The sequence below is a fragment of the Clinocottus analis genome, unplaced genomic scaffold (assembly GCF_023055335.1).
Source record: "Clinocottus analis isolate CAN_PGR_092001 unplaced genomic scaffold, fCliAna1.0.p SCAF_13, whole genome shotgun sequence".
In the NCBI taxonomy this organism is placed as follows: Eukaryota; Metazoa; Chordata; class Actinopteri; order Perciformes; family Cottidae; genus Clinocottus; species Clinocottus analis.
The window spans coordinates 15,178,729-15,204,443 of NW_027175854.1; the positions used below are offsets into that span (position 1 = coordinate 15,178,729).

Sequence of the window (25,715 nt, forward strand, 5' to 3'; positions counted from 1 at the left end):
GTGTTTTTAATGTAGAATCTGATTGTTAGCGGCTATTCAAAGACATTATTCAACACAAAAGATGTCACAAGTTCAATTTTAAGACATTTATTCACATGTTTTTTACACAAAACACTGTGCCGCCTTAGTATACCTACTTGTTTCCATCACGCGTCTGATCTCAAATACCAGATTTAAGAGCATGCAAAATGAACAACCTGTATACTTCGTCACGAGTTAATAAACATTTAAATATGATTAAAGGGGAGATATTTATATTTTTCTAAAGTGCAATAACAACACAATGCAGGCTGCAAACACTGCTATACGATGACATGGTTGTCTTCATCAGAAGTTAAATAGTACTATTAAATAGTAAGCAGTGATGTATACGAGTATTACGACGAGCGTATCCGGTCTACAAAAATAATATTACACAAGAGGCGATATAAATCTGATGTGTTCCGGTTGTTGTATACGAGCAAAAGTCGGACATGTTCCCTGCAGCGCTGTGAAAGTACATTCCTCCCTCGCCCTCGTGGGTGTCATGACTAGACGAGGAGGATCCCGGACGCGTCCACGGCATATAAAACACGATCTCTGCAGAATGTAAGAAGCACTGAAGACAGAACGAGCTCACGTCCCCCCCAGCGGGCTGAATGAGTTCTCGGCTCTTTTTACGATGAGGTGTTTACGATGTGTTTTTCCGTATATATACACGTGTGTGTGGATGCTTCATGTCGTGGTCCGGCCTCGAGGTTCCTTCGTCTCTCTCTCGTCAAAGCAAAGTGCCTTCAGCCCCATCCTTGTCTCTTCCTTCCAGCTGTGCCGCGGATTTGATTTCAAGAAATGGGTGTAGAGATTGTAATCGCGCCGTATGGTTGCCCTTCCTTGGAAAAAAAAATTAAATGTGAGACTGAAAAAAAACAAAAACAATGTGTGTTAATGAATTGTATGGAAGCCCGTTTCCGCCGAACACAAAAAGCCATAATTACGAGATAAAAAGTTATAATCTCATACAAAAAAAAGGGTTACAAGCCGCTACTAACTTCGATGGGTGTCCCTGCTAGCTCCCCGCTGGAGCCAGCTAGCGCTGATGCTAGTTACCCGCTAGCTCAACAACCACCGAAGGCAGCAGGACCAGGCCCGGCTCGACGCCTGACGCGGGCAGTAGCAGCAGCAGCTAGCGGTAAGCTAGCAGCAGCGCTAGCAGCAGCGCTAGCTTGCTACAGCGGTCAGTAGCAGCAGCAGCTAGCAGGGAGCTAGCAGCAGCGCTAGTTTGCTACAGCGGGGAGCTAGCAGCAGCGCTAGTTTGCTACCGCGGGGACACCCACCCGAGGTAGGAGCGGCTTGTAGCCCAACTTTTACGATAGTTATCTCATTATGAATTTTTAAAAAAAACTATTATTTAATAATGACACTTTTTTTTTGGGTGGAAACAAGCTTCCATAGATAGATAGATATTCTTCTTTCATTAAGGTATTTTTTTGCTGGGGCTGTACATATAAAAACACCTGAGTCGATCATGAGTGCTCCTCGGCGCTGCCGCTGAAGGAGCGGCTCCGGATGTGGTTCCTCAGCTGCTCGATGAGCTCCGGGTTCTGCTGCTGGATCTGCTGAGCAAACTGTTGTCCCCTGCAGAGACACGAGACACTTGTGTTCACCTTCTGCACAGCAATGGCTCACTATTCAAATGTCTAATAAGCAGGCAAAATTAAATGAAAATGCCAAAAGGGACGGCCTCTGAAGCAAATTTCTACAGGACTTTCTGCAAAAAGATGGCGTTTGTATGCTATGTTGGTACAATCTTTCCGTATGTGACATTGTTTGGGAAATATATTATGAAAATTATTTTTGACAGGACTTGCATGACACCGCTCTCCTGTCTGTGCAGTAAATATAAAGCTTCTATACCAGTAGATGGTTAGCCTAGCTTAGTATTAAGGGCCTTTACAGACCAGGAGGGTAGGCTTTTTTTCTCTCATGGGAATAATGCACATGTCAATATGTATATATATTTTTTTAATGCTTTACTCCTCTACTTTCACACAGAATGCAAATGTTATGCGGCAAAAATAGTAGTGTAATTTTTAAACGCATTAAATCAACCATATATATAAGTGTGCAACCATTCAGAGGACTTTTTCCGTTCTTACCTTTCACAATAAAAGCCCAAGACAAAACCACCGCCTTACTGTTTACCAGCGGGAACTCAAATTCACTCACTTCATTTGTCGTGTTAAGCAGCCGTAAGAATGGAAAAGTCTCCAGGAAGTGTTTTTTTCTCCCTTTATTTATGTATTACTCCCTTAATATGTTATATTTAAACATGTATGACTCATTAAAACTCTCCATATAACTTAAGCAGCCGTGTTCGAGTGTACTTACGCTTCAATTAAGCTGGAGATGTCCGACAGCCCCCCCACTCCGGCTGCAGGGCCCCCGACTGCGTTGGTCATCATCCCTGACATCCTGACACCGGGGCACAGGGACGGAGAGTCAACCAATGTCTTTAACAACTTCACGCTGAGAGGCAGTCAATTTGTTTTTGAACACTCACAGCTGCTGCACTTGTTGGTTCTGCATCACGCTCGCGGCCTGTGAACACAAATCAAACGTTTGAAGCCGCGTCGTGGCTGACTCAGATGTGTGTATCTCGTCGTCACCGGAGAGGCAGTAACGGGCCGACTGTTGTTACTCGCGGGACTAATTAGGGAAATATTAGAGTCTAACATCGGCAGCGACAAAATAAGCACACGACAGCTGTCTCCAGAACAAATAGTGAGCTTACTGAACAACTGTAACTTTGATGGCACAGCCAGACTCTTTATGCACACACACGCACGCGCGCACACACACGCACACACACGTAGTATTTATGCTCATTTGACCACATACAACGCAGTGTGCGTCCATCTTTATTATTCCCATTTACCTGGATGACATCATCACAAAGCGACACTTCCTTGAACAAGAGGTCAAGATAATACAACACACACACATATCCTGTATGTATGTATGTTTGTGTGTGTGTGTGTGTGTGTGTGTGTGTGTGTGTGTGTGTGTGTGTGTATGTATATATATATATATATATATATATATATATATATATATATATATATATATATATATATATATATATATATATATATATATATATATTAGGACTCATGCTTACCATGCTGATGAAGGCGGGGTTGTTGATTAAACTAGCCATGTCGAATCCCAATCCAGCGGCCATCTATGGCACACATTCACAGACAAGTCCACTATAAACATTGCTCCGTAATATATATGTATATGTATATACACATATATATGTGTGTGTGTGTTTGTGTGTTACGTCCTGTGTGCTGTGACTCACTGGGCTGGTCGCTTCTTTCTGCTTCTGCTCCGCTACCTTCAGGTTGGACTTGTATGTGTCGTTCTCGGGGTCCAACACCAGAGCTTTCTTAAAGTAGGTGATGGCCTCCGGATACTTGCTCATGGCCGTCAGAGCCAAGCTGGAGCCCCAAATAAATATATATATTTTTTAAAAAGGACACACAGGCCATTTGCTGTAAAGCATCATAGGGAAGATTCCTGTTGAGGAAAAGAAAGCCGGTGGCGCTCCTCACCCCATCCTGCCGTACGCTTTGCTGTAGGTCGGGTCGATCCCGATGGCACGTTCGCAGTCCCCGGTGGCCTCCGTGTAACTCCCCAGTTTACTGTGAGCTGCAGCCCTGCATCACATATTCATATATATATTTATTTATATGTATATAAAATGTTCATCACCAGCTAGCATTACATCACGTCCACGTACCACACCGACCATCCAACAACATCCACTGCTGCTTAACGCTGCTTTTCCTGCTGTTGTATAAATATACATACATGCGTACGTACATATGTACATACATACATACCTGTTGCAGTAGTACACAGCGTTTCTCAGGTCCAGCTCGATGGCCTTTGTGTAGCACTCCACTGCACATCTGTAGTTCTCCTCCTTCATGTGATTGTTACCTAAAAAATTAAAACGAATTGTTTACACGTAGAAGTAAGTTATTAACATGTATTGTAATTAACCTGGTATCGATATAAAAACATGTTTAGAGCTGTGGTAAAGGTTGACAACGCATGGAAAACATAAGAGTTTTAGTTATTTTGCAGGACTTTCTGTCTACATAATGTTGAGGGTTTTATCTCATATGCATGGAAATAACAAAGATTAATGTGTGCTTTTCATTTCACTCTACAAAGGCTCCAGTTTTCTTTCAGAGGTCAATTCTATATTCAGAAATACATGAATAAAGGCATGAATAAAGGAAGCGCATCGCCTCACAGGTTCCTCTTTCACTGCTTTTAAAAGATTCAAACTGTCGTGTGCTTTCATCTAGTGAGGAACGAAGTGCTTTGGTCTTCTTTTAAACCCTCTGAAAGCAAACTTCTATCCAGAAGCTTCTCCTGGTTTCTATCCGCACTCTGAGATCTGAGATCTGAGGTCTGAAGCACAGCTCTGTCGCAGAGGCGGCGGCGTCGCCATTGAGCATCACCTTCATTCTTCAGCTGCTCCGCTCGCTCGCTGTCCTCCGGAGATGGAGAGCTCTCCGGCACGGTGATGTTGTCGTTCTAGAAGCAAAAGAAGAACAGAAGAATCATCACTGGGAGGTGAAAGGACCGGCGGCTGCACTGGAAGACAGAAAGGTTGTTACACCAACAGCTGGAGGGATATCCTGATGATGTCATTTACAACTGCACAGTGTTGACTGTGGACGATGCAACACGCAGGTTACCTCCACCCGGATGCTGCGTCAGCTGAGTTAACATGTTCACATTAATAGTGATGATGTCACTTTACATTTAGCTGACGCTTTTCAAAAAAAGAGACTTACAATAGGTGCATTCAACCGTGAGTAGAAACTCAAGAAAGTACAACTTCTTCAAGAAAGTTAAAGTACAAAGTGCTACCTAAGTGCTGCTTTCTTTATTCAAGGTGTAGTTGGAAAAGATGTGTTTTAAGTTGGCGGAGGAAGATGTAGAGACTTCCTGCTGTCAGCAAACAGTCGTGACTTTGAGTGAGTAATGTTTATTTGTGTCGCACTTTTTACAGACAAGGGTCACAATGTGCTGAACAGGGATCAGGAAAACATACATAAATAAATAAGAGTGTTAAAAACCAGATTGACAATTACAGGGCCAAACATTTCAACAGAAAAAAGGACAAAGAGCTGGTCAGAGGGCGTGTTTTATATGGAAGCCCATTTCTGCTACAAAAAAAAAGTTATAATTATGACAGTAAGTCAAGTATTTCTTTCTCCAAAATGCCTTTTTTTCATAATTATGAACTCTTTTTTTGTTGTCATGATTTTATTTTTTGACGGTAACTGGCTTCCATTTCCGCCACACACAAAAATTAAGACCAAAAAAAAAAAGTAATAATAATTAGGACCCGAAAAAAAGAGTTAATCGACTTTTTTTTTTTATAGAAAAAGGGGTGAGGGCCCGTAACCTTGGGTTCAGCTCGCGGAGGCTGCGAGCTGCGACTCACCTTCAGCAGCGAGTTGAGGAATATCTCCGTCAGCGGCTGCGGCGCGGCGAGGTGGCACTCGCTGGAGCTGATCCGAAAGGTCGTCTCCAGACACTGGATCGCGACTGCGGCGGCGGAACGATGGAGGACGGACGAGGAGGTAAAAGTAGTATTAGTATCATGGTGAGTTGTGATTCTTTTCTTAGGGTAAAAGCGGCTCCTGTTTGTTCTCTCTTCTCCAGCACAGTGGGATGAGAACATAACGGGGGGAGCGACCCGTGTCCGCTCGCGCCCGGCGGGCTGACCCACCTTCCAGACTCTCCTGCTCGTCAGAGTTCAGAGCGCCGCGATGCGTTTGATCTCGAAGGAACTGCACGATAGAGAATGCCAGACGCTTCTCCACTGCCATGTTTACCTCGAGTCTGCTGCGCACACACACACACACACACACACACACACACACACACACACACGCACACGCACACGCACACAACGTTGTTTGGAGCAAAACAGAGAGGCACCCACATAAAAATATACACACCCCCCGACCCCCTTCCCACCAAAAAAAACACACACACAAACAAACATGCAAACAAACAAACACACACAAACACACAGGACGTCGTTTGGAGCAAAGCAGAGAGGAACTCACACAACAATGAGTGTATTATTCATCGGGTGACACTTTATATAAGCAGACACAAAAATAAAAATAACAAGAATGAAAGATATGTGTGTGTGTGTGTGTGTGTGTGTGTGTGTGTGTGTGTGTGTGTGTGTGTGTATGTGTGTATATATATATATATATATATATATATATATATATATATATATATATATATATATATATATATATATTCCATTCAAACAAGAGAAAGTGCAAACATGAAAACTATGTGTATTTGAAGTGTAAATGAATGTAAATGAACTATTATAGAGTTCTGTGTGAGAGTTATGAACCAGAGCGGACTATCAACTGAACGAGCGGCCACACTGGAGTTATGGTTCATTAATTCATGCATTGGTTGAGGAATATGCATATGATACAATGAACATGACCTGCAGCTTGTGTTGTGAGCTCTAACAGTGCAGCACCCTCGTCACGTGTCCCCTCCTCAGGAAAGTGTATTAAATCAACTTCTACCAACCAAAGGCTCCGCAGCAGATTGTTTAACGTTATTATTCTATTACATCCAACAAATACTAAAAAAAGGAGGCTGCTGTGCATCTGCTTCTTGTTTCCAAGACAACTCGCGGGAGGATAAAAGCAAAAATAAACGATTCTTCTTGGTACCAACAACAAGAAACCTGCTCCATTAAAAAAAAAGATGGATGCATATGAATGTGTTTTCCAGTGTGTGTCCCAGCAGCAGCAGCAGCAGCAGCGGGGGCAAACCGGGACCCCGATGTGAATTGATATGCTGAACATGATTTTAGGGACGTAAACACACCACACGTCCATCACGTGCTGATGCCATTTGGGGTTGCGTTTAGTTTCGGGTCTGCGCTCGCGCAGCCGCTCCTCCCCCGTAAACGCAGCGATGCAGAAGCTGTGATGTAATAACGGGGGACCATATGTGTATGTGCTCATTATATATTTATTTATTAATACAATGCATTCAAGAAAACACCAAGCAATGACGCGTGCAGGAGTGTGTCACGCATCAGAGCTCGTGCAGCCCTGTGCAGCTCGTGGGATGCTGAAAAACCATCACACGCGTCTGTGAGACAAGGCAGCAACACACACGGGCGCGAGGACAGGAACAGGTCGACCTCACACACACCCTCACACACACACATACACACACATTTTACCCCCTTTACCCCCACCCTGCAACCTTCAAACAGCAGTGTATAAATAACATTGTGTCGCCCCCCCGCCCACCTACCTGAGCTCTTCTCCAGCTGTCTGCTGCTCACGGCGTCATGAGGACTTGTGTCGGATGTGTTCTGCGTCTGCGCATGCGCACTTGAAAGCGGAAATAAGAAGCGTTTTTTTTTCTCTTCTTCTCTCCACACTGTTGTGGACACCAGCAGCAGCACCAGGTCGCACTGAGCTACAGTAAGAAGAGAAGAAAGTGCTGTTGGCTTTTTTTCTTCTTCTTTATTCTTTTGTCATTTAATTTTTTTGCACGAAATTTTTAAAAGCACACAAGCCGTGCATGACCCCGCCAGCATGTGTGCACTACTAAGAGTTGCAGTGTGCCGGGCGCTTTGCAGGTATGCTTCAGGACCAACAGGATCTCTGCCATGTGTATTAACCTGTGTAAATAGACTCTGACATTGCTTTTTTTATTATTATTTCCTGTGTATTCTATTTAGCATACACATGTATGTTGCAACGCGCTGGCCTCTGCCCCCACTTGCACTTAACGAAATTAATCACTCAGATGTTTATACCTTTTGGCAGCGCATCCTTGCAAATTATTCCACACTTTAATGTTCCTCCTCCTTGGCCATGAAACTGTACACTAAGTGGGGAAAGGTCACCGCTCGGCATGGAAGCAATGCGGGGCACATTTCAAGTGTTGACCTTGAGGAATTTACTGCTTACAGTAAGGCCCGGCCCACCTGTCGGGTTCAATCCGAGGGTGCTGAAGTACTGTTTAAAAAAAAACAAAAAACGTTGAGGTTGGTGTCTAATTCCTTTTCCAGCGTCTCGAAGCCTCTGCTGAGAATGACCATCCAGAACGGGCGCGTGCTCCCTGCCAGAGACCGCTCGCAGGCCGGGAACGAGGCCAACAACACCCTGAGGTGGGACCTGACCCCGGATGACATCCGGGCCGCGACAGATGGCCTGATGGCTCGCGTGAAGGCGGCCTACGACCACGTCGGGTCTCTACAGGTGGAGAGCGTTTCCGTGGAGAACACGCTGAGAGCCCTGGCCCACGCCAAGCTGGATTATGCGTGTAAGCGTCACAAGCAGCTGGGGGTATTCTGCAATTTTTAATTGTGTGTGCGTGTAGCCTCTTTGTTCTTTTAAAGGTGACATGTTCCTTCATTGTCATGCCACCTTTTCCAATCGATTATAGCTGATTCATGAAGGTACAATCTGTAATAACATTCACAAGGCCTTTTTTCTTCTTGTTTTCTCCTTCTGTTCCCGTAGCATCACTCCATGTCCTGGACTTCCCCCAGTTTGTGTGTCCTTCTAAAGAGGTCCGGGCGGCGAGCACGGAGGCCGACAAGAAGCTGTCTGAGTTCGACGTGGAGATCAGCATGAGGGAGGACGTGTTCCAGCGCCTCACGGCCCTGCAGGTACACGCCAAGGAACCTCGCGATAGCGTCCCATTTAGCATCGGAAAGAAATGTAATCTGCTTCTGCTCTATTCAAAAAGTGGCTTAGATAGGTAGGTAGGTAGATAGGTAGATAGATAGATAGAGAGATAGAGAGATAGATAGATAGATAGATAGATAGATAGATACTTTATTGATCCCCAAAGGGAAATTCAAGGAATGCATCATAGGATAAATGAAAATAAGTGGAATGAATGAACCAAGTGTATTTATTTAACAGGAGAAGCTCCCAGACAACCTTTCACCTGAAGAGAAGAGACTCTTAAACAGACTTGTGACGCACGGCAAGCGGAAAGGACTGCACCTGTCTAAAGATATACAAGAGGTATATATATATTTGCTTTTGACAGTATATACTGTAGGTATACTACATTAAAGACTTGTGCCTTTTTTTTAAGACAAGTGGATAATTTAAGTCAAAGCGGAGGCTTTTATTTTGAAGTTTGATTATTGGGTTACTCTATAATTGTACAATAAGTCGAACTATTTTAATAGGGCATAACTATTTTTTTTCTATTTCTTTTCTCTCACAAGGAAATCAAAAGAACCTACAAGCTGATAAGTGAACTTTCCATCGAGTTCAACCAGAATCTGAACGAGGACAATACCTTTCTGGTCTTTTCTGAGCATGAGTTGGGTGAGCTTATTCTGCACATGGTGTTCTAAAGTTATGCTTTGGCTGTTTAATTAACATGGTTGCCCTCTCCCTGTGCAGGCGGGCTTGCTGATAGCTATCTGCACGGACTGGACAAGGCGGCAGACGGCCGCTACAAAGTGACCCTTGAATATCCCCATTACCACCCTCTGATGAAGAGGTGTCACAACCCGGAGAGCCGGAGGAAGATGGAAACGGCCTTTCACAGCCGGTGCAAAGAGGTAACCGGAGTCTGATAATGCATCCGTGTGTCACAGCGGGACGCGTCCGCTTTTAACTCCAGTTGATGCATGTGCACCTGCAGCCTTCTATGGAGAAATAAAGCCACGCATACTGACGCTGCTACACTTTTAAAAGTTGTAATCTCAAAGATTCAAATGCCATTTTTTGGCTTGAAGCCAATTAATGTGTTTGCATTCAGTCATTAATCATCTCTGTGTGATGGAGTCCACCATTCAAATTGCCTACGTGCGCAAAGGAAATGATGCCGTTAATGTTTTGTAATTTGATCTCATTGATATCGGCTTTGTTAGCCGTATTAAATTACCGCGAATGCAAACCGCTTTGCTGCAACATTAACAGTGTCGGACTGGTGAAACAGGAGCAGGAAACCGTCTGTTGGACCAAGTGCATCAGTTTCTAATAGATCACTTAAAAAAGAAGAAAAAAACGCCAATTATTGACTTGACTTTAATTAAAAGAAGGCCTGTTTGTCCGTCGGCTCTTGCGTGACTAAAGAGAAGCCGCTTAGCGGCGTCTGCTGTCAGAGAGACGAGTGAACGACGTGCCACGTCTGCTCCTTCCTACTTTTCCATGACCTCAATGGAAAAAACAGCACGAGGGCCGAGGACAGATATGAAGGAGAATTCCTGAGGACTTAGAAGCCGACTAGGAAGTTGAATATTATCGGTGTTGTTTCCTTTTGAGAGAGGAGATAGGAAAGGAAGCGTTAAAGCACTTTTTTTCCTGAGCTTGTTTTTAATTCGACCGGCTTTTCTCATGCCGGCCGCGTGGTTAGCAACCTTCCTTCACAAAAGAACTGGACCAGACTCGTAGATTTACATCACATGCATGCGCTGATCTGCATATGTTATTTATTCTTCTTGGTTGTTCAGGTGAACACGGCGATCCTTGAAGAGTTGATCCAACTGAAGGCAAAGGCCGCAGACCTACTCGGCTACAGCTGCCATGCAAACTACGTGCTGGAGATTAATATGGCCGGGAATGCCAGCAAAGTGTCTGACTTTTTAGGTATGACACCTTTGACATCACATGTCACTCAGGCACATACACACGTGGACACACACACACACACACACACATGCATGCAACGCGTCTGTAATTTAAGATGAAGAAAAAATAACTAAAATAACTACAAGAGTGAAACGCTATACCTCATACATGTAGTGAATGTTGCTCGACATTCCCCTCCCATGTAGTGTAACATACAGTAACATACAGTAAAGGTAACATATAGTAACAGTAATATGCAGTAACATACAGTAATGTGCAGTAACATACATTAGCATACAGTAACAGTAACATACAGTAACAGTAACGTACGTTAACATACAGTAACATCTATTAACAGTAAGATCTCGTAACAGTAACATAAAGTAACAAACAGTAACAGTATCATACAGTAATGTACAGAAGTGTGGCTCAGGATCAAGCGTCATCATGCATCACAAAGTGGGACAAAGGGCCGAATGACTTCTCATTGTATCGAGTCGTTTCAGCAGAATCTTTAAATTGAATCATTTTAAGATGTAATCATAAGAAAACACACAACCCCCCCCCCCCCCCCCCCCCGACCCCTCCACACATTACAGACACATTCTACGAAACCCTGAAGCCCGTCGGCGAGAAGGAGAGGAAGTACATCCTGGCGCTAAAGGAGCGCGAGTGCTCCATGATGGGCTACCCGTACGACGGGCAGATCAACGCCTGGGACCTGCCCTACTACATGAACCAGGTGGAGCAGTGCAAGTTCGCCGTGAACAAGGACAAGCTGATCGAGTACTTCCCGCTGGACGTGGTGACGGACGGCCTGCTCGCCATCTACCAGGAGCTGCTGGGCCTCACGTACACGCGTGTGGAGCGCGCGCACGTGTGGCACGAACACGTCACGCTGTACTCAGTGCGGGACGCGGAGACGGGGGAGGAGATCGGGCAGTTCTACCTGGACCTGCATCCCAGGTGAGGAAAACGGGCCTCTTGTGCTAATTCTGCTTCGACTTATCAAATATGTATGGAAGCTCGCTTCGGCCACACAAAAAAAAGTCATAATTATGAGCTCAAAATTATGAGGTAAGAAGTCATACTTATGAGATAGAAAGTCGTAATTATGAGATAAAAAGTCATAGTTGTGAGACAATAAAGCTGAAATTATGAGATAAAAAAGCATAGTTATGAGATAGAAAGTCATCGTTATGAGATAAAAAAGTCATTATGAGATTAAAAAGGCATTATTAGATTAAAAAAAGTCATATTTATGAGATAATAAAATTGAAATTATGAGATAACAAGTCATAGTTATGAGATAGAAAGGTCATAATTATGAGTCATATATTTGAGATAGTAAGTGCTCATGCGCTCTAGGTAGAAACAGACTTCCATAAATATGGATACATTGCACACATTTATGAAAATGAAACTGAACATTGGATACAGGTTAGAAAATGACTTCTCTGAGTCAAAGGTTCCTCAAAGTGGATTTTTTTTTTATTTTTCAAAAAATCTGCCAATATAGAAGAAGTAATAAAGTCCTCATGTTTTGGAGGAATAACATGTTGTATAAGTCATGTTATGACTGATAATGACTGATATCTGATCAAAAGCATCACAATATGCAGCAGAAACTATAACGTTAGCTCCTGAAGCTAAATTAAACTATTTAAAAATATGTTCTTGCAGCATTTTTCAAGACACACTACTGACATAGGAGGTAAAGAATGTAACTATCAGATAAGTGAGACATTTTCTAAAGCTAACTTTCTCCAGTTTCCTCCCAAAGTGGGCGCTTTTGGTGATGGAAAAGTCGTAAAGAAGAGATGTTATGGAAGAAAAACGGCTCAAAATCTCAAAAATTGACTAGTGGCATTTTTTTGACCAAATAATGTTATTTCAGCCGTGTGACACATGTTCTCTCCCAGGGAAGGGAAGTACAGCCACGCCGCCTGCTTCGGGCTCCAGCCCGGCTGCAGAGGACCCGACGGGGCGCGCCGGCTTCCAGTGGCGGCCATGGTGGCCAACTTCACCAAGCCCCGCAAAGGCTGCCCCTCCCTCCTGCAGCACCACGAGGTGGAGACCTTCTTCCACGAGTTCGGTCACGTGATGCACGAGCTCTGCTCCAAGGTAGGGGACGCATGCCGTGCACACCGCCGGGCAGTTTCTTGATATTTTGCACGTTATACGACGGCGCTCGAACCTTGTTCCCCGTGCTTCGTGTCAGACCGCGTTCTCAGAATTCAGCGGCACGCTGGTGGAGACGGACTTCGTGGAGGTTCCCTCTCAGATGCTGGAGAACTGGGTCTGGGAGAAGGAGCCTCTGAGGAGAATGTCTCGCCACTACAGGGACGGCAGCCCGATCCCGGACAACCTGCTGGACAAACTGATCGCATCCAGAGTCGCCAACACGGGTCAGACACTTTTAAAGAAGATGTACAGGGTTCTTACGGTCATGGAAAACCTGGAAAAGTCCTTGAAAATCCCCAAAAGTTGAAAGGTTGAAAGTCATGGAAATTTGGTTAAATGTCATGGATATTTGGTTTAAAATCATGGAAATTTGGTTCAAAGTCATAGAAATTTGGTTTTAAATCATGGAAATGCATTGGTTACAATGTGTATGAACCCTGTATATAATATATCTATATACATATACCGGAGGAGTCCCTGCTGACTTGTGTGTCCTCTTCAGGGCTGATGAACCTGCGTCAGGTCGTCCTCGGCAAAGTGGACCAGTCGCTGCACACGAGCCGGCGAGCCGACACAGCGGAGGTGTTTGCAAAGCACTGCTGGGACATCCTGGGGGTTCCTGCGACGCCAGGTCGGGTGTAACATTAGCAACACTATCACACAACGGCAGCATTTCAATACAATTGTTTGACAATATAGCGCATATTTGGAAAAAAATACATGCATGTTTTTGTATTTATTTTGTTCAGTACTGTGTTTATTTGAGGATGGGGAGAAAAAATGCAATTCAACCTTTATGTTTTTCTATGAAACGCTTGCAGAGGACTTTTTTAAATTTATTTTTGGGACATAATAGCTCATAACCCTCACCATTTCAACGTGAATGACAATAGTTATTTCCGCAGGCACCAACATGACCGCCAGCTTCAGCCACCTGGCCGGAGGATACGACGCTCAGTACTACAGCTACCTGTGGAGCGAGGTCTACTCCATGGACATCTTCTTCAGCCGCTTTAAGAAGGAAGGCGTCATGAATCCAAAGGTGGGCGTGGCTATCATGTCACACAACGCATATGCACCTAATAACCTGTCAGCATGCGTCTCATTTCACGTGTAAAAAAAAAATGTCTCCGCCAGGTCGGGAGAGAGTACAGACGGGTGATTCTGGAGGCGGGCGGCTCCGTGGACGGCATGAACATGCTGAAGACCTTCCTCGGACGCGAGCCGTGCCAGGACGCCTTCTTTCAGTGCAAAGGACTGAGCAAGTCGCAGGAGACACAGACGCAAACGCAGATGTAAACACAGACGCTGTAATTCCACACATCCCTTCTTTTTTTCTCTCGACTGGGTTAAAGTCATGGAAATTTGGTTAAAAGTCATGAAAATCAACTTTTTTTTTCTCTTGACCGGTGCGACGGGTGTCTTCTTGTGACATTTTTTTTTTTTAAATGGCAGAAGACGAAGAGAACAAAGCGGCTAAATGGAGTTATTGTCTGAGTTATTTTTGCACTTTTCACTTTTTCTACTGCCACGTGTGAACATGTCTTTCGTGGGGCTCGTTGTGAATGACATTATCTGCACTGTACCTGTACGAATGCCTTTTTGTAAAAGTATTTTTAAAGAAACCTCAAAAGCTGTGGTACACAAACACAAATGTCAGTGCATCTTTTGGAGCTTTATTGTCCTGTTTTGCACGGCTGGAAGGAGACGATGCGTCACATTTGTATCCGCGTTATGGAGATTTTTCATGTATCTAGTTACATATATACCCTATGTAGTGATTATAAGCTGTGTCAAAGCTGCAGACATATGTAAAAAGCACAAAGTCTTACACGCCGGAGGATCTTAATTAAAACTGCTTATGTTACGAGGCAAGGACGCCTGTAATACATCTGTGTTAGTTCCCTGCTTTTTAAAAAGGAATTAGGCCACTGTGATGAAAACAAGTTAATTCCCATGTTGTGGAAGAAGAGGGTTTAAATGTGTTCGGGGAGCTGCTTAATTAAAGTTCCCATGCAGAGGAGCACAGCGGTGTATTGTCCACCAGGGGACGCCACGTGATCGCAAATGTCTGCGTGAAGAGAGAAAAAAAACCATGTTTGCGTTATCGTTGACATAACGCCTTTTACGGTGGGAATTACTATTTCCTATTGATTAAATAAAATAATGGACTAGTAGTGGCGGCCACGAAGGCTTGAGCCGTTTGCAAACGTACTTATGAATGTCGATTTATTTAATAAAATGTCTTCTTTTTTTTGCCTACTTCTGGTCTGTGTGAATACCTGGAATTAAACAGAGAGGGAGGGAGCGAGAGAGAGAGAGAGAGAGAGAGAGATAAGGAAATGGTTTGAGGGCGAATTCACTTTTAAAGTGTCCGGGCGAGCACATTGAACGCATCATCTCTTTGAACGCATCATCAGTTTGGGGCTCGGTGGAAGGGGAAGGATCGTCTGCGTCGGTACGTGAAGGCGCACAGAGGTCGCAGGGAAGCAGAAAAAGAAGAAAACAGAAAGAGACACCGCTTCTTCATAACGAGCCTCCATGTAACCTCGGGACGACTCCAGAGCTCGGTGAGAAGAGGAGGAAGAAGAAGAAAACCATGAAATTATGACCGAAAGCTCCTGGGTGCGGCACACTTCAGAGGAAAAAGGTTTCCGGAGGTCGTTTTGCTGCCTTTTGTATTTCCTTGCTGAATGAATATCGTGGACATTTTGGATTTTTTTCTGTATGCTTTTATGGCATTAAGTCTTAACTGAAGGACCCCCCTTCTCCATTTTTGTTCTTCTGTCGCTATTTTGGAGTGAGGTAAAATACTTTTGCTCGTGAAGACAATTGGGGGACGACGACGTTGAGCAACTTGGGCACGGTTCTGCGCGTAATGGGCCAGCTTCGAGTTGCTCTTTAAGGGGGGCGGAAGAGGGGAGAGGGGGGAGGGGGGTGCAACGTTAGCTCGCTGCTAACACGAGCGAAACCCGTTTTGAACTAGTTACCCCTCCTGGAGCCCGAGCTGCGGAGCTTTCATGCCCGCTCCTCGACACCGTTTTTGGGATAGAGGCACCTTTTTTGTTGTTGTTACCACCACAACGGACACCTTTGCACGAGCCGCGGACTCGACAGTAATCCAGGTGAGTGTCTTTTGTTTGCGCAAGTTACCGCTCCTGTGTGCGGGGGCCCCCTCGCTAACGTGCACGCTAGCTACGCCGCGTTCAGGTCCCATTCTGACGCCGTCCCGGGAGCTCGCGTCTCACGCAATAAACCTACAGCTTAAGGACCCCTTTTAAAAAATGTATACACCGATTTTAAACGTTTTATCGCTAATTGTTGTGTCCACATTCCTGTTCGGTTTTTTTTTTTGCCCGGGATGCGTTTTCCAAATGGGGAAGGAGAGATTGAAGCAGCTGTCTTTCGGTGTTGTGTCGGCTCCACAGCTGTGTAGTTACATGGCTGCCCCCATTTTTCTTTTTTTTTCAACGTTGCTTATTATCGATTTTGAGCCTTTCAGATTATCAGTGCGATTCACAAAAAAAACTATCAGCCGATAACTTGGAGGGTGGTGTAGTGGTGTGGCGGGGAGTATTTACAGTTTAACCCCAAAGTATCAGTAATGTAGCAACAATGTAGCAACAATGTAGCGTTAACAGCTGCACTGCAACAACAACAGCAGCAGCAGCAGAAGAAGAAGAAGTCGCATCTTTTGTTGCGCTTCAGCCTTCGGATGGAGGATCAACATATCGGCGTTTTCGTTTTCTCACCACTTCACTAATCAGATTACGCCCCCCCCCTCCTCTCCCCATTTAGCTCCAATGTAATGTAATTTAATCCTGTTAAGATTTGCGATAGATGCTGAAGGTAATCTCTGGGTTTGATTTCAGGTCCATCAGGTGACTTGGGAAAAAAAACAACAATCTATGTATTGTATTTTATTGATTTCACTGTCAAGATAAGCAGCCCAGATGTAATCAGATATAAAGTAATCAACCTTCAGGTGCAAACAACAAGTCTACAAGATGCTTTGTGGCGTTTAACTCACTCATGACACTAACACTGGACCCAAACCGCTCCCATTGTCAACACACTTGGACATACATTGTTTGTTATCTGACATTGCAATCCAACACAGACCCAACTACTGTCAACTAATCCCTATATAAGTGGCAGGATGGGCTTTTTTATGATGCTTAAAGGGTATAAACATTAACAAACTCCGCGGGTATCATTGGAGTTTAAAGTGTGGACGAGTGTTGCTGAGACGCGGAGACGGTTTCCGCTTCATTGAAGCTAAAACATTGAGTTCGATGCGTGGCATCGTCATCCGGTGACGCAGATACAGCATCTGATAAGCCTCCAAAGGCCATCCCATAAACAAAGACTAACCCATATCAGCTGACAATGTTGTGGGCCCCTAATCTGAGACAATGACTATCTTCTGTGCTTCCTTTTGGAGTTTGTAGTAAATTCTTAAACTTGGGTCATACCAAGTTTCTCTGACTACTTTTCTCCATTGCACTTTTCTTCCTTTTCTAATCGTAGGCTTCAGTATGTACATGGGGTAAATCACAGTCCGTGCCTGTCGGTGAACATTTAATTTATTAAGTTCCTCGTGTGATGATTTACAGCCGGCCGTATCCGGGCTCTCTACCTGCTCTTTTTCCTCACATCGGTGCCAAAAAAGAAATGGTGTTGTTACAGATAACACCCGCCCGGTAGCTCGCCGTGCTACCCGGAGATGGAAAAAAGGCGACGACTTGCCGACGGCCTTCAACAAAAGCGGCAAAGCCGTGTTTCCCTTATCTTTACAGGCCAACAAAAAAATGTCCGTGATGGTTAATCCAAAGTCCATAATGGCCTTTTTTTCCTCCCCCATATCTCTACATCATTCTTTGAGTCTGACAAACAAAACTCTTGTTAGATTACGCATTGCAATGGTCCCTCATGTTCTCCTGAACACACTTGAGATGCTACCTGCATGCGCTAAAGCTGATGTCATTCCAGTTAAAAAGCGACATCACGAGAGCTCATCCTGAACTGGGAGCCGATGGGATGTCATGAGTCGAGGCAGTTTGGCTTCATGAGACGGGGTCAGAGAGGTGGAATTGCTTTTTGTGTGTGTGTTAGATGTGTTATAGCAGATTGGGAAGCTTGATTCCGTCTTCTTTAACAGTCCTGACTGGCGTGACCATATAAGTGCACGATTCCTCTCTCTCTCTCTCTCCCCCGAGTTTGAAAAGGAAGAGAAACGAGCTCACAGAGGAGCAACGTGTAGACAAGGAGGAAGCTTGTTGACGTGAAACGGCGAGCACGCGGTTGAAGCACAAGCACACGCGTGACATTGCAGGAAGTTACAGGTGAACTATTGTCAGGTGGAATTGTTTCAGCCGAAGCAAAGTTATGCCGGATGCATTGAGTTGGTGCACTTGAACGTACGGACGGATGAAAGAGTGTTTCTTTGTTTTTGTTCTTGAAGAGGTTTGGCAAGTTGTGAGCCTCAGGTTTTGTTGTGTGTAAGCAGCCGCTCTCCGTCACTCTGAGCAGGTGTGTTGTGTGTCTGTGTGTGTGTGTTTTTGTTTTACTGTCAATCATGGCTTTGGCTTCAGAGACTATTCTCCTGATCCTGATGGAGCGGAAAAAGAACGAGTCCCTCAAACAGCCGACAGACTTGAACAACAGACAAACTGTTTTAATAATTCTCTGTAAAACTATTTAAATGTAGTTATTTTTTCCAGCAAGAAAGCCCAACTCTGTTGCGTTACTTGATTCCATCCGTTCAGCTGTTTGTCGTGATGATGCATTTATTATCTTTAAGTTTAAATGAAACGGGCATTTGTAGCCCAAATGATACATGAAGACGATCTGCAGATTAGTCGAGAGACTAAATGATAGTTTGTTGCAGATCTAAAAGCCTCGTCTTTTTGTTGTTGTTGTAAGAAACACAATTTTAACATAACTTGGAGGATGTCACTTTGCAGGTCCACCCCCAAGTAATTACATTTTTGATATTTCTTTTAAGTTCTTGGCATCAGCGGCTTCATTGTTGTTATTTCAAACTCCCCAGAAACCTCGGCAGGAGTGGCGTTGAACTAGTTTGAGCTCACACCATCCAGAGTGAGATGACGAAACATTCTGACAGCGTTCGTGCTTAATGTACGATCCTATTTCTCAGTCACGACAAAATAAAACCCCTTAAATCATCTTAAACCCGTCCACCATTCATTCATCTTTTGGTCTCCGTTGTCCTTGCACGCTCTTGAATGTTTCGCCATGTTTGAGTCTGATAATGGCGCTGAATATTATATCCCCACCCCTTCCAAGTTCGCTGGCCTCTTTTCTTTGAAGACAAAACACAACACCTGGACACTTTGATGTCCACAACAACGTATCTGTGTATGACCTGATGCGCTTTTTTAGGACGGCAAAGTGCACAAATGGGAATAGCGGTGCATTTGAGGGAATCATTTAGATGATGTGTCCTCCAGTGGGCCGTATGTTTGACACCGCCGCTCCACGGCGTACAGGTCCATAGAAATGTTGCCGCCTCGTTGCTAAAGATAGCGTCTGGTAAATGCATCTGGCCCTTTTCCTCGTCCATGCGCTCATACATTTTTTTTGCTTAAAAAGTTGCTGAAGGGGAAGACGGAGCGCTCCGCTTCCATTTCTGGTGTTTCCTCATGTATTCCAGTTTGGCTACGAGAGAGAGAGTCAGAGGGTTTAACACAGTGTTGACATTTTAAGCTAACGTCTCTGCACACAGTTTTGAAGGTGTTTGCTCTGGCGCGTCGTCTGTTGTTTAAGGTAAAACGCAGTGTGCACGTGCTCTGACCGGTTTGGGCAGGAGTCGGTCTGCGTGGTGTTCTTTTTCTTTCTTCTGTAGCTTTTTCATGACCTCTCTGAATCTGCTGGTGATTAGGTGTGTGTGTGTGTGTGTGGCTGCCAAAACGTGCTTATCCTGCTCCTTTTTTTAAAAACAAAAAGCAGGTGAAAGCATGCATAGTCCAAAGCAATGAATGATTTGATTGCAGGTAGAGACTAGAGTTTTTTTTGGTGAAACCATTGTGGAACAACAGGGAAGCGCTGTGATCAAGATGGCGGCGTGCAGGTATCGCTCTCGTTTTTTTCCCGCTCAGATCCGATGCTTGTGCCCCTGTGATGATTGCACGGGACCTCGGTTGAGCAAATGTCACCTGCGGGTTTTTTTTCGGCGGCGCACTCTTCATGACGGTAGAACCGAAAGCTGCGCAGCTAACTGGATCTGGAGCAGGCTATATTCAGTCGAGGGATGTCCCGAGCTGATATTTATAATTCATAGCAGCGCCGCAGACCCACTGACCTTACTCGGGCCGTATAAAAAGCACCGACGCACCTCTCCGTGCTGAACGCGTCCGCTGTAGACCGATTCGTCCTCGCAGTTCTTGAAGTTACATTAACTGTTCGTCTTTCACCACTTCCCAACAGTCTCCTATATTAAATGTATTTAGTCAACGTGCTTGTGTGCTTGGTGATTTGTGATTTACAAGGTGCATGAAGGTCTCTAGGTCTGCCGCAATATTTATCTCCCACTTTGCTTTTCATTATGACAAATCAGTCAAAGATATATGCCTCTGTGTTCATGGATTTTTCTCTTCTTGGTCTGTTGCCCACTCGCTATTACAGCCGGCTTAACAAATAGCAGGTATATTATCTCCACCGCCGTCGATATCAATATTAAATGAAGCCGCTTCGCAGGCCTTTTCGTACGCGAGATGGACGGGCCGCATCGCGCTGAGTCCGTGCTTCCACACGCCCTTCGTGGGTACGTATAATATTTGACACGGCGCTCCATCGGTTCATACATCTGTGCCTTCGGTTTCTCCCAAATGATTTGCCTTCTTCTTTGACCTAGTTAAGAAAACATCTGTCTCTGCCGCATGCGGCCCTGCTGTTCGTCAGCAGACATGTTCATGCAGCTAAATCCTTCTGGTGTCTGCTGGTTTGGATGAAGACGCCACAGAGGAGGCGCGCCACCTCAGCGCTTCTCTCCTCCACGCAACGCACGGGACGTTTACACGATTTACTGTTGTGGAAAGCGAGACAATTTTTGCGTTTTTCAAGCCTTTTCAGTTAGCAACGGGGGACATAAACCGTGCAAGTAATGGTCGGTTGTGATATCAGCGACAGACGTGCGTCATATCTCTGCGAGAAGCTGCGTTCATGCTGAATATCTGATTGCATGTGCTGAAGGCCGGGGCGGCGACTTCAGGGCGATAAGTGCTCCGGTGTTAACGCTGCACTGGCTTTGGCACAGGCTCAAACAATACCTCAGCAGACCGCAGATGCATCGGCATGCATTTTATATAACTCATAAAATACGTGCTGAACAACGGCGTGATGATTCTGTCTCAGTCTGGTTATCCTCTGCCGGGTTTCCTCACCGCGAGGAAGAGGGGAGGAAGCAATATTATTAAGGAACGTTATGTAACCGATTGAACACACAATGTGGCTTTTAGTTGTGGGCAAAAGATGGCTGTGAAATTTGGGCTTCGAAAAAAACAAACATGTGCAGCTGGCTCGTTCAGATATGAGACATCACTGAATTATTTGCAAAATGAAATGCACTGAGGATGTTTTTTTGGAGGACGGTAATTGGGCTCTGGGCCGCCGGATTCATCCATATTCATGTGCGCTCTAGAGGAACATGCAGCCAACACAAACAGAAAAAATATGTTTGTGGGGCTGCACGTTGCATTGTTTCAGCATCAACGTGCACACGGTGCGCAGGGCATGCGGCGCGGAGAAAAACGCAGAAAAGAGCCATGTTTTGTTTGCACAAACGCAACGTTTACATCGGCATGCACTCACTACGAAGTGATCCAAGTGGCCCCGCGGTGCGGCCCGTCATGCATCTGACCACGACACCGCCGATTGTTGAGTCACTGTGTTTTTGAGTGGACTCGCACCTGTGCGTCCGTGAGCAACGAGATCGCCCGCAAGCGCCGTTCTTGGTGTCGAATGCGCGCGGCTCCCTGTTCGCTTATGATTCAGCGGATGAATAAAGAAACCTGGCTCACGTTCACACGGGCTAATTGGGTGGGGTTTCGGCCCGGTACAGAATCTCCATGTTTTGGCTCTCGGCGTTTAATTTTTAAAGCGAGCCGCACGAACACCGGGCTGGTCAGCAACCCTCGTCGTTCTCGGCCTCCAGGACGCATGAGGTCACGGGGGAAGATAGCAGTTTGAGTGCTGCTCTGTTTACATGTGTTTATCTGCTGCGTGAGTCTTATCCCTTCCCGCCCCGGCTCTCCCAGCAGTGCCGGTGTCTCGGTCTTGATGGCAGGCTGAGACGCAGCCAACTGTATTTTTAGCGTTGTGTTGTGCACAGTCTGTGGGCAGAGCGCAGGAACAGGCCGGTCCGGGACGAGGAACAGAGAATCCGGTATTACTAATGTGCAATTAGGCCGGTTATGGGGAAAAATAATGACGTCGTTACCAAAGCAAACGAACCGCTCATCAGCGTGTACCTGTACTATATTTCACATGAGAGCACGATAACGTCGTTGGTTGTATTTTTATTAGTGTGATGAAGTTAGCTGCTGCTCTGTTGGGAGCATCCTGTCTCCGTTTTAGATGTTATCATATCATGTGAGGAATTCCTGATATCGCCCGATTTTAATCTGCGCTTTCCCGCTCCAAACTATCGTTACTTCATATAATTATCGGTCGGCCTCTTGCCCAGAACATGCAGCAGGCTTGAAATCCCTTCTTTCTTTCTGTAACGTTTTAAAAATGCATGCACTTCTTCTATAAAAAAAAGATTCTCTCAGTCAGTGCACGAGTTGTCAGCTCTATCATGTGTTACACGTGTGTGTGTATAACTACCTCTAATCACTATTAGCATGTTAAACTAGTTTTTCACATTAACAGAGAGATGCTACATGTTGCGTTAGTGCAGAATTGACATCGGCTCCATTTCTTTTAGATGTTGGTTATTGATGCCCGATGCATCTTATTCTGGACGAGTCACTTCCTGGTTGACGCAGCTCATGTCGACGCGGTGCAGGTGATTTTCCTTCACGCCGTGAAGGAAAATCTCCTGCTGTCTCTGTGTATCTGCTGCAGCAGCAGCAGCAGCAGCAGCAGCGTGAGAAGCGAGTAGCTGCAGAGGAGACGAGGCTCTTGCTGCAACGGCAGCTTCCCCTTCCCCCACTGCCTACATCCCCGATTTCTGAAAAATTGACGCTTCTCATGCACGATTCCAGCGCGCGGAGGAGGGAACTTTTTGTTTTTGGCGAGACTCTGTAAACCCTCTAACAGAGGCGAGGAGGATAAAGGCGCCCCACAGGAAGTGGAGCAGAAACTAATGGCGCACTGTGTATGCAGCTGATTGGAAGACGCTGTGAATAAGTCAAAACTTCTTCTCCTCCCTCTCTTTCTTCACATCCCTCCCTCGTTCCTGCTCTGTAGCTCTATTGTGCTGGTTGGGGAGAGTGGCGGGATGATGCTATCGTCTTTTATCTGGCTCTTGTTTGTCTCAGATCAATTGGCATAAAGCTAATACTTTTCCAGACGTGCACGGACAATACTCTGCGTTGTGTCTCGCGCTCTGACCCCGACAAACAAAAGATTGAGCCGCGTTTCAGAAAGTCTGCTTCAGCTTCTGTAGCCGGAGTTACCTCCATGAAACGATCAGATCCCAGTAAAAGAAATATAAATGAGCCGGTGCATTAGAATGCACGTTGCTCTAATGATGCCATCGCAGTGCGGGCTTTAGCCGCAACATGACAACAAGCGTGATGGTTACGTAACACAAATTCTTGTCTAATTGTTAATTTACCACAACATGCATGAGAACCACTGAGAGTTCACGGGCGGTAAAAAGCTAATTTAATGTGCTTCTATCTGTGCATTGTGTCCTCAGGCAGGAATAACTTTGCTATTCCAGTATCGGCTAAATTTGAGCTCTTTGTAGTCAAAGAAGCATTTTGCTGACAAAACACTTTTTTTCGTCTCGAACGTACACTGAATGTTAGCTTTCCTCCGTTAACGAGCAAGACTCAACTCGAAGGGGAGAGAACGAGCCGCTTGTTGACCTAAATCTGAGCGCTAATTAATGTGCACCGTGGAACACGGAAGACGATATCTTCCAGTCGCTTCATCTGATCCCATTAGTCCGTTCAGATTTCATGCAGTTTTCCATCACCGGCTCTCGGAGGGAGGATCAGACAAATGATCAATACACCAGCGTGTACTGCAATAAACTATCTCTTCCGGTTGTGTTGTTGTGCCACTTTCACGCCTGTTTTACATAATACCGCTAAACTCAAGTATAAAGACATTTCACGGTGGGAAAAACACATTTATTAGAAAATAAAATGGAATCCTCCGGTTCAGTCGCAGCTATCGAACGTTAATCAGGTGATTGTCTGATTTTATGATTTCCGTGGGCAATGCACGGCATTATGGTTGTGTGTTGAATTCATTAATAAAGGGGCGGGGTCATAAAACGCCATCAATGAGGGATCGCGAAGTGGTCGCGTCTCAAACTCTGCTGGCCGTAGAGTCGTCGCGCGGACAATTCAGAGAGGAATTTATATACTTTTCAAAATCTGGTTTGTTTCATGTCTTTTTATTTCATTTTTGTCTCCTTTTTTTTTATCAGATAAGCAAATCGTTGCAGTTGGATCTATCATCTGCCGTCCACTGGGATCCAGGCGCTTGAGTCCTAAATGACAAGGTACGTCAACGTCACGCGATGTCGCGGTAAAGGCTACACCTATGTGTGTGTTTTTAGTTACATTTCGATATAATTCCCCTTCCTCTCGAAGCAAACGCAAAAGTTTTTCAATTCAGTTTATTTTGTCAAGCCCAAAATCACGAATACGAAATTTGCCTAAGAGGGCTTTACAGGCCGTACACATACGACATCCATCCATCCTCACATCGGATCAGGAAAAACTCCCCAAACAAAGATAGTAAAACCCTTTTTACAGGGATAAAAAGGGCCGAAACCTTCAGGAGAGCAACATGACATGAATATGACATAAATTATTCATATGAGTAGTATACGCATGGACCACGATCCAGGCCTTCATGAGAGCAACAGAGGAGGATCCATCTCCCCGCATGTACAGAAGCAATAGATTGGTCAGGTGACCAGGATGAGCAACGCGGCAGAGTGGCGGCGCTTTTTGGTCTCGCGGAAGTGATGCATTAATGTCAAAACATTAGCGCGGCTCGTCACGAGAAACAACAGGAGGGCCCAACCCCCGTTCACCTGCAGGCTGCAAGAGACACGGCACACCTGCCAAAGCACCTCCGCGGCGCAGGCAGCATCCCACTGCATCTTTTAAAAGGGTTGAAATGGGGTCACGGCTATTTCAGACCATGCCTCACTGACAGACGAGTGATGCAAAATGAATGAGGACCAACTCAACGAGGAGGAGGATCGAGACAGACGTTCGCCGCACTTATAACAGGGCGGAGCTCCCCTCCAAATAGCGCTGCTATGGTTTCTACTGACGGGAAACAGGTTTGGCTTTGAAAGCACGAGGATTTTTCTTTGTCAGTTTTTGCATCCACGTCTCCTTGTTTGACGACCTGTAGCCTCCCAGCGGCTCTGTTTGCATAACTTTCACACCGCTGGAGGCGTCGCCATCAAGTGTGTGTGTTAAAGGGAACTGGAGCTAAACCAAGGTCAACATCCTCGTCTCCTCGGCTGTGATGTGGATATTTGTTTTACACCTAATTACACGGGCAGAAAACTGTGGATGTGCTGCTCCATGATGATGATGATGATGATGGTTCATTCACACGCAGTAGCTGTGCTTATCGGCTGTGGGTGCGGGCGCTCGACCAGTTTTTATCGGCGCCACATGGATTTTTACT

At 45.2% G+C, this 25,715-nt stretch overlaps 3 protein-coding genes across 6 annotated transcripts in view; 2 read left to right on the forward strand and 1 right to left on the reverse strand.

Moving 5' to 3' along the window:
- Window positions 1-97: 97 nt before the first annotated feature.
- Window positions 98-7,447, reverse strand: sgtb (small glutamine rich tetratricopeptide repeat co-chaperone beta). 3 transcript variants are annotated; one of them, XM_068574042.1, is made up of 12 exons: window positions 7,381-7,447; window positions 5,801-5,916; window positions 5,513-5,616; window positions 4,518-4,593; window positions 3,888-3,987; window positions 3,597-3,701; window positions 3,344-3,482; window positions 3,158-3,220; window positions 2,540-2,577; window positions 2,368-2,451; window positions 1,494-1,614; window positions 98-869 (listed from the first exon to the last, which is right to left on the reverse strand). In XM_068574042.1, exons 2-11 carry the CDS (start codon window positions 5,898-5,900, stop codon window positions 1,503-1,505), a joined length of 921 nt encoding a protein of 306 aa, XP_068430143.1. In that variant the 5' UTR covers window positions 5,901-5,916; window positions 7,381-7,447; the 3' UTR covers window positions 98-869; window positions 1,494-1,502. The 3 variants fall into 3 exon arrangements, with proteins under 3 accessions (XP_068430143.1, XP_068430141.1, XP_068430142.1); XM_068574040.1 differs by having other exon boundaries at window positions 98-895; XM_068574041.1 differs by having other exon boundaries at window positions 98-895; window positions 5,801-5,913; window positions 7,381-7,445.
- Window positions 7,448-7,552: 105 nt separating this feature from the next.
- nln (neurolysin (metallopeptidase M3 family)) lies at window positions 7,553-15,065 on the forward strand. Its single transcript, XM_068574347.1, has 13 exons — window positions 7,553-7,711; window positions 8,147-8,400; window positions 8,601-8,749; window positions 9,009-9,113; window positions 9,323-9,425; window positions 9,504-9,664; window positions 10,559-10,694; window positions 11,276-11,642; window positions 12,599-12,800; window positions 12,898-13,084; window positions 13,363-13,491; window positions 13,766-13,902; window positions 13,998-15,065. Exons 1-13 carry the CDS (start codon window positions 7,668-7,670, stop codon window positions 14,157-14,159), a joined length of 2,136 nt encoding a protein of 711 aa, XP_068430448.1. The 5' UTR covers window positions 7,553-7,667; the 3' UTR covers window positions 14,160-15,065.
- A 765-nt stretch (window positions 15,066-15,830) lies between these two features.
- Window positions 15,831-25,715, forward strand: part of erbin (erbb2 interacting protein) — a 43,461-nt gene continuing 33,576 nt past the window's right edge. For both annotated transcript variants that reach the window (XM_068574278.1, XM_068574279.1), the window contains exons 1-2: window positions 15,831-15,985; window positions 24,490-24,564. The gene's annotated coding sequence lies outside the window, so the exon portion shown is untranslated. The remainder of the gene's footprint in view (window positions 15,986-24,489; window positions 24,565-25,715) is intronic.

Excerpts from the sequence above, each read along its gene's own strand:
- sgtb (XM_068574042.1), bottom strand. The coding sequence starts at position 5,900 with ATGGCAGTGGAGAAGCGTCTGGCATTCTCTATCGTGCAGTTCCTTCGA. Across the intron at positions 3,702-3,887 it reads GCTGTGTACTACTGCAACAG|GGCTGCAGCTCACAGTAAAC; the intron begins GTATGTATGTAT and ends TATGTGATGCAG. Across the intron at positions 3,483-3,596 it reads AAAGCGTACGGCAGGATGGG|CTTGGCTCTGACGGCCATGA; the intron begins GTGAGGAGCGCC and ends TTGGGGCTCCAG.
- nln (XM_068574347.1), top strand. The coding sequence starts at position 7,668 with ATGTGTGCACTACTAAGAGTTGCAGTGTGCCGGGCGCTTTGCAG. Across the intron at positions 8,750-9,008 it reads AGCGCCTCACGGCCCTGCAG|GAGAAGCTCCCAGACAACCT; the intron begins GTACACGCCAAG and ends TTTATTTAACAG. Across the intron at positions 13,903-13,997 it reads AAGGCGTCATGAATCCAAAG|GTCGGGAGAGAGTACAGACG; the intron begins GTGGGCGTGGCT and ends TGTCTCCGCCAG.